Here is an 8,150-nt window from a genome sequence, read left to right as displayed (position 1 = left end):
ATATATTTTTTTAATCATCATAAATATTTTTTAAAAAATAAAAAAATTTATAATATTATTAAAAAATACTTCTTTAATCACCAAAATAAAAAGAATAAAAAAATAATAACAACATTCGAGACACTTTTTGAGTCCGAATTTACGATGTTTAGCATTTCTCTTTTAAGTCCATTGCTAAGGTGTATGATGACACTGTGCGCGAATGTGTAGGCCAAGAGGATTAGGAGGTATGGAAAAGCATCCCCCTACATTTGATTCCCCGTCCCCAGCAAAACAGAGGTTGTCATTTGTCAGAGCCAGTGTCAGCAAACAACAACCGGAAGGTACATATATTTCTCTCTGGCTTCTGTAGAAAAGGGAAATACTATGCCCACCGCTCAGAACGTCCCGTTATCCCTTCCCGCTATATGTGGTTGTTGTTTTTAAAAATTAAAAAAGTAAAGCTTTTTTTTTTTTTTTAAATTAGAACAGTCTTCGTCTTCAAGCTTGGTCTTCAAGCCAACCGAAACCCATTTCAACTTTCAACTTTTGTCTGCGTCACCTTCGTCTTCAAGCCAGAGGAATCCATCTCAAATTTAAAAATTATAACCTCCTTCGTCTTCGAGCCAACCGACGTATTCGAGCTTCGTCTTTTTTTTTCAGAGAAACCCATTTCAAATATAAAAATTAGAAGCCAACCGGAACCCAGTCCAAATTTCATCTTTGTCAGCTTCGTCTGTCTTCGTCAGCTTCGTCTTCAAGCCAGAGGAACCCATTTCAAATTTCGTCTTCGCATAACACTTCAAGGCAAGCTTTTGTTTCATCTTCAAGCGTTCAGAGAAACCCACTCTGCCCACCAAAGAGAATCCATTTCTCATTTCATCTTCAAGCCAAGCCTCCATTTTTGTCTTCAAACCTTCAGTTTCAGAACCGATTCCGTCACCTCCTTCAAATAGCCTCCTTCCCAGTTCGAGAAACCCATGCTTCCGTCGACTCGCCCTTCGGTCGCCACCCCTTCAGACCCATTCTGTGGCCTCCCGTTCAAGCCTCGATCCCAGTTCGAAAAGCTTCCGTCGACTCACCATTGTCACGCCAAAAGGGGTAAGGACATTCTAGCTAACATTTTATTTGAAATCTTTGTAATATTGATTGTAAATTTAAGTGAAGCGGTTGCTCTTCCAAAATTCCAAAATTTGGTTGTAATCTTGTTAGCAATATGCTATTGCTCTGCATAAATTGGTTAATAGTTAGAAATTGAAAATATATGTCAGATAATTAGAAATTTGAATATAACACGAAGCATATTTATCGGTGAAGAAAGAGTCGTGTGAAAATAATTTCCTACCAACTCATAGCTTTCTCTTGATATTAACTCTGGGAAGTAGCATTCAATCCACAAGTTGAGTATGCCTAATTTCTGGGAATTGAGTCTAAACATGGTTCTAGAAGGGAAAAGTGCAAGGACACTAACCACGGTCAGCAATTTTGACCAGGCGAAGGACTTGGATTGGAGTTCTAGGTCTTTTGAATCAACAAGTTCTCTAGGCATGCTAATGCCTAATCTGTATAAGCTTTATTTTTTTAAATTTAAATAATGATTTTTTTTTATGCTGCCCAAAATTCTCAGCTATGGTTTTTGGCAAAATAAAAATGTTGAGATGGGTTCGTATTTCATTAATAGACCTATGGCAAATGCTTGTCTGGGATTGATGATTCAAAGCAAATGACTAGGGAAGGTTCTTTGCATTTGACCGCTTTGCGAGATGATGCTAACCAGGTACTTCTTAATGCATGGTGGTCTGATATTTTTTCTTTTTTCTTGTAAATATATTTTTAGTTTGTTGGAGGTTGAAGAGCAAGTTGTCTCTTTGGGTTTGTCAATTCTTATGCCGGAGTCTTAACTTTAGATTGTCTGTGTGCAACCTAGTGCATAATCTTTAAAATCTAAACTTGGTTTTTTGGTGGTGAGCTTTCTATTACATAAGTGAAAACAATTCAAAAAGTTTGTGTTAAAATATGAAAGTAAGGTACCATAATGGAATACATTAACCAGTATAATGTTCTCATGTGGCATTTTATACCCACCTATATGCTTGTTTAACAGTTTTGTAGCTCTCTTTTTTGCTTTGCCTTCCCTACTTGGATCAAATTTTGGCATTCCATTCAGTTTTCCAAATTTATGAATGTTGTAGTTGTTTATGGCATTCTTATCACTATAGGGAGTTTGTTTTATTGTGGGTATTTTTTAAATACTGATAGTGAATTTTTGGATGGAAGTTTAGCTAATGCACTCAGAATGTTGTTTTCTGATTGCCACGAATGATTTGAAATCTTTTTCAAAAGAAATATTATGCTTATTCATACCGAAATATGGTTTGTTTTTGGAAAATCATATGGGTAAGCTTTGTTTGCTAATATATGTTCATTGATTTTGTAGGTTGGGCATTCTTCCGGGTTTTTTTGTTGGTATGACCCGGAAATTCTACCATATGGCGAGAATATAATCAACCATTTAAAAACCGAAATTCAAAAGATACAACTTGCAATGGATATCTAAACAAATCGACATCAACTAGAAATAGAGACTGAGAGGCGCAAGAGAAAGTTTGAGAGGTTCAGTGTAGTTTTAGTAATTTTAATGTCGTGGGTACTTTGTTTAGGCATGGTTTTTGGGAAATTCTGAAAAAAGATGTTGGTTGCTTGGTAGATGTAATATATGACTATGCTTGGTTGGTTGGTTGGTTATTTTTTGTAATAGTAAAAACTGAATGATGTATAAATCTGTTGGAGTAGATGTTATTTAAATTTTGGATGGTTAAAGGATTTATAAATTTGGCATTGGCTCAAGTTAACCAGTTCCTGCAAGCTGAAAGTCAAGTGGGAATAGACTTTGTGTTATTGCCCAAATTTTGCACTTCTAAACTTTCTTCCAAATAACAGTATCTCATTTCAAAATTAATAAAAAGGAATAAGAAAGAATCATAGTTCATTAATCAACCAGAATTAGACCATGTAGTCCCTCCTTTCATTAATCAACCAGAAAATGGTGTTTCATTACAAAATATAAAGGAACCAGAAAAATGGAGTACAAATATACTATTGGTCCCTCCCATAAAACTATAATTTAATTACAAAATATATGAGCAAATATACCATTGGTCCCTCCCAAAATATATAAAATATATCATTGGCCCCTTTCAAAATATACAAAAGCAATCAGCATTCTTCCAGAAGCATGCCCTCTTCCAATCATCACATTTGTATCATGTATGATTAATTTTTTGGATCATTATCTTGGTCCGAGACATGCAATCCTTTCCATTGCATCTAAAGTCACAAAAATAGACAAGTGTATACTTCATCAGTTGTGTCCTAAGGGGGGCATAAAAAACATGTTAAAAGTGGTAACACACTTTTTATAAAATAATACCAAAAATATATAATATGTAGTGTGAATTACCTGTGAGGGAGGAGCAGTCTGTCCAATACCAAAAAATTCCGAGTATATTTGATGAGATGTGTACTGGTCGTGGCATAAAATTGTTAAATAAACCGTGTTAAAAATGTGTGTAATGGATAATGTAGTTTGAATTACCTGTGAGGGAGAAGCAGTCTGTCCAATACCAAAAAAATTTGTAGTGTATACTTGATGAGGAGTGTACTGTGAGTGGCATAAAATTGTTAAATGTATTGTATTAACAATTTCTGCATCATAATGTAGTTTGAATTACCTGTGAGGGAAGAGCAGTCCGTCCAATGCCAGAATAATCCGCACCTGTCGAAGGAGTAGCAAAAAAATCTGGACCATCTGTCTAAACTTGACTTTGTATATCCTATAGCAAAAGTACATTATTTTTAACGTGTTTATATTAATTACAAATCATAGAATTGTGAAAAGCAAAAAAAGTACCTGGCTTTGAGGAGCCTCATGATGTGTGCCACGGACAATGCATTCATCTGGAGCGTGACTACTCCGCTGTTCATTGGAATGAAAATAATAATTTATCATCATAAGAAATATAATATTTTATATACAACATTAATAAAAAAGGAACCTCAGGTTAGTCGTGGTGTAATCGTCTTCTTGTACGAGATTTTCTAAGACTCTTCTCAATAGGATGTTCTTTTCTCTTAGATGATGGTCTTCCTTTACTTCGAACTACCAACGGACTAAGCACTCTATCTGTCATGTCTCCCATGGAAGTAGCTGGATGAACTGTCGTGCCTCCCATGGAAGTAGCTGGATCAGGAGTACCAGGGTACTGTACCTTCAACTGTTCTATCTGGCTAATCAATTTCAAAGTACTGCTCTCGGCCTTTGAAGCATTGGAACACAGTTCATAGAAACAATTCTAGATCCTATCATACCTTCGGGTATCATCGATGCTACTAGTGTCATAACTACTTTTCACGAAGGTGTATTTTCGCTTTACATTCTTTCTCCACCGATCTAAGATGTACTTTGATGGTATTGTATGCTTGCCTAGTTGGGTCAAGATACAAAGAACATGTCTGCATAATATGCCCCTAAACTCAAATAATTTACAACTGCATTTAACATCAAGGGGATCTTCATCAACTTTGACAGTGAAAGTTGCACGTTTTAACAAGTCATCACCAACTTGAACTTCATCGGCAACTACAAACGTATTTCTACCACTCTCACATCCCACTAATGAAGTAGTCAAATATAAAAATCCTCGCAATTCCTCTTGCACTTCTTTGAATTTAGCAATTGTATATGCTTTCTGAAATTGCTTCTCAAGAGGATAGCGACCGATGCAAGGAATCTCCGTATTAAATGAATTAAAGTCAGCAATTGCTTCATTCTCTACCTTCCTCCTTAGGGCTGAATCGTACTGGTCAACAAATTGTTTCAAAGTTGTTTTAGAGTTAATGTAGTCATCAAAAAATATATTCATACTTTCACTCTGTTGTGTCGTTGACATACCAGCCCAAAATGTGTCTTTAACATACGCTGGCACCCAAAAACGGCGATCACTATATAGTGATACCAACCATGCATTCTCATGTAGATCATAGGTATCGAGCATATCATGCCAATGTGATTCGAATTCAGTCTCACTGAAAGAGTCATAAACGTACTTATGTAGAGTACTCTTAATTTCCTCATATTGAGAATGTGATCCAAATTTTTCAGGAAGCTTTTTCATTATACGCCACAAGCAGAAACGATGCCTAGACGTTGGAAACACCCTTGAAATTGTAATTTTCATGGCCTTATCTTGGTCTGTAATGATTGCCTTTGGTGGTTGGTCATTCATACACTTCAACCATGACTCAAACAACCACTCGAATGTATTTGCATCCTCATTGGATATCAATCCGCATCCGAATAGAATTGATTGTCCATGGTGGTTAACACCCACAAACGGTGCAAAAGGCATCTTATACACATTAGTCAGATATGTTGTGTCAAATGTAATGACATCCCCGAATGATTCATACGCAGCTCTACTTCTGGCATCTGCCCAAAACACATTATTTAATCGCATGCCATTGTCAACATCTATCTTATAATAAAAATTTGGGTTTCTTTTTTGCATATCTTGAAAATAGTTACATAGAGCTGTAGAACCTCCAACCCCGAGGCGAAGTTGTCTAGCTTTGTCAATATAGTTTCGACACTCCTTCTCCCCGATTGGCACATTCTCGTACCCCCCGCTTCAACAACCACAACCTTGAAATTTTTGGACAACCGTATTCCTGCTTCATCATTAATTTCAAGCCTTTTAGCCACCCGAGGATCAACCTTCTTAAAGCATCTGAAATGCCTTGCTTTTCTCAGACTACAAACGTGTGTGTGATCCAAGATTACCTTAGATAGGGTATATCCACCTTCATTATTCAGTATCGCGTTAATCCTAGCCATACACCCTATCTTCTCTGTCTGTCTTGGTTTCATAACATTGGCAGCCTTACTCTTTGATGTGTCTCCTCGCACACATGCCAAGCAAATCCATCTGATGTTCCCATCGTCATCTTGTCTAGAATTTCTTTTACACACTCTAAAGTCCTTCTGCTTACCATACTTCATATGGTAAGACAAAACTTGTTCTACAGATGAAAAGTTCATTCCAACCGTAGGTTGTTCAATAGTTTCATCACATTCAATGTCATTATCAATTCCTACCTCATCACACTCACGATCAAAATGTTCTATGTCGACATCCATTGTACTTCCGTTCGAATTGCCTACAATGATACAAAAAGATATAGAAAAAAATACTACTACTGTCAGAACAAGCAAATATAGTTTGAAATTAGAAAATCAATTAGTATCAGAAATCAACTTCTTAGATAAATCATAAAAGATATCAACTTAAAATTTGCGGGTCAAAAATCCATATCTAATAAACAATCTACTTATGGAATGGTGAGGTGATCAGAGAAGCAAAAAATGGGTCATAACATTCAGTTTCTTTAAAATTTTCAAACTGTAATTGATATGTGGCCACTAAAAGTAAAGGTGTCTGTTTTGACTAGGTGGAGGCAATCCTATTACAACATCTTGGGATAATTGGCATTGTCATTGATATGTGGCCAAGATGTTCATTTTATGGGAGATACAGTTTCCACTCACAACTAGGAAAATAAAAAGAGACCAAATTCGAAGAGAAGTTATGTCTCATTTGCAATCATTGCATAGGAATTTATGACCATTGGGCTTCATTTGGTTGTTTAGAGCACCACATCCAGATGCTTAGGTGAGGATCTACCCTTGTTCTTCTTGGCCAATAGCACATATATGTGGAAGAAGCAAGCCTTAGTCTGGGACCGTAAGTGTGGATGTTTTGAAGTGTTGTTTTGGTTATTGTACCAAAACAAAATATATTATTAATCACATATTACTATATGCTTACAATTCAAATAATATAATAATGCAATTCAATTTAAATGAGATATATATGCCTACAGAAATGGTAAACATGCAGATGAATATGATGAAAGACTCATTGGATAATGTTTTGGTCAAGATAATTAAAACATGTATTGTATTAACATATACAAACTATTTTCAAACTGTTTGATACAAGATAATTTTTTGTAACCATTCTGCTCATTATCTTGAGAAATACTTGTGTTCAGTCCAATATATAATTTGTGACCAATGCATTATTCTATTTGGTTGTTGCTTTGAAGGTGATGAGAGGTTACTTGTTGCAGAATACATGCCTAATGATACATTAGCAAAGCACTTATTTCACTGTAAGTTTGTTGAACTAACTTTTCTTTGATGTTGTTGCATGAGTCTACACTATATGAAATCCTATATGATCCAGTAATAGCCAAACCCACTACTCATGAGTTGAAACATTTAAAAATAAATATTTAATTCGTACCGATCTTAATTTCTTAATTTTATTACTTATAAAAATATATAAATATTTAATTCTATCTTTCTACATGCTACAGAAATAATCATTCCTATCTTTTGTATAAAGAAGCATGCTTATATAATGATGTTTTGTATGAAGGAGCTCAAGAGAAAGGTATAAAGGAGCATGCTTTTCAAGTATCGCTTATCATTTTGCAGAAGACCAATGTAAGGAAGTGGGTTTATGCATTTCGTTTTTTTCATAAAGTTGGTTCAAATGCATTATCAGTGTCTTTTTACATGTTAAAACAATAACTTTTTTGGACTTTTGCTACTTGAGGCTTGGATTAAGCATGAAGCTCTCTCACTCCACCATGCTCTGTTATCACATGCATGGTTTTTCATTCAAAATAAACCAGAGTTTGTCCCAATATCTAACTCTAACACTAATTAGCTAAGAGTACTAAAGGCTATGGCCATGGAAAGAAGGAAATCCCAAAAGATAGAAAAAATTAGGAAAATGTACCTCTCGGATTGGAGGTTGGACGGAGGAGAGCCGGAAGACGGCACCGAAAATGCCTCGCGGACTGGATGCTAGTGGACTTCTGACAGGTTCTTCGGAGGAAATGAAGGCACAAGCTTTCTTCATCGGGGTTGGGGATTTTTGAGTTCTAACTCTGCAGAGAAAATGAGTAGCAGGGGGATGTTGGGTTGAGTAGCAGGGGAGAGAAAGGGGGGGGGGGGGGGGGGGGATAACTTGTGTTTTTTTTTTTTTTTAATACACCTGGCACGCCACGTACAGCGGGAAGATTAAACGGTAGAAATAAGTGGG

The 8,150-nt window shown here is 36.0% G+C and overlaps 1 protein-coding gene and 1 long non-coding RNA gene across 2 annotated transcripts; one reads left to right on the top strand and one right to left on the bottom strand.

The window, feature by feature from the left end:
• The first annotated feature begins 225 nt into the window (after nt 1-225).
• On the top strand, nt 226-2,808 carry LOC108986015. Its single transcript, XR_001995287.2, has 3 exons — nt 226-1,080; nt 1,661-1,756; nt 2,417-2,808. It is a non-coding gene; the product is annotated as an uncharacterized LOC108986015 (long non-coding RNA).
• An 898-nt stretch (nt 2,809-3,706) lies between these two features.
• Nucleotides 3,707-6,175, bottom strand: LOC108982916 (protein FAR-RED IMPAIRED RESPONSE 1-like). Its single transcript, XM_035695199.1, has 5 exons — nt 5,659-6,175; nt 4,539-5,467; nt 4,143-4,295; nt 3,890-3,955; nt 3,707-3,754 (listed from the first exon to the last, which is right to left on the bottom strand). The coding sequence occupies exons 1-5, from the start codon at nt 6,173-6,175 to the stop codon at nt 3,707-3,709; spliced, it is 1,713 nt and encodes a 570-aa protein (XP_035551092.1).
• Between the last annotated feature and the right edge of the window lie 1,975 nt (nt 6,176-8,150).

Source organism: Juglans regia, chromosome 10, assembly GCF_001411555.2.
Source record: "Juglans regia cultivar Chandler chromosome 10, Walnut 2.0, whole genome shotgun sequence".
In the NCBI taxonomy this organism is placed as follows: domain Eukaryota; kingdom Viridiplantae; phylum Streptophyta; class Magnoliopsida; order Fagales; family Juglandaceae; genus Juglans; species Juglans regia.
Note: the sequence above shows the minus strand (reverse complement) of the source record. Positions and strands in the feature narration are given on the sequence as shown.

Excerpts from the sequence above, each read along its gene's own strand:
- LOC108982916 (XM_035695199.1), bottom strand. The coding sequence starts at position 6,175 with ATGGATGTCGACATAGAACATTTTGATCGTGAGTGTGATGAGGTAGGA. Across the intron at positions 3,956-4,142 it reads ATAGAGTGCTTAGTCCGTTG|CGGAGTAGTCACGCTCCAGA; the intron begins GTAGTTCGAAGT and ends TCCAATGAACAG. Across the intron at positions 3,755-3,889 it reads ATGAGGCTCCTCAAAGCCAG|GTGCGGATTATTCTGGCATT; the intron begins GTACTTTTTTTG and ends CTCCTTCGACAG.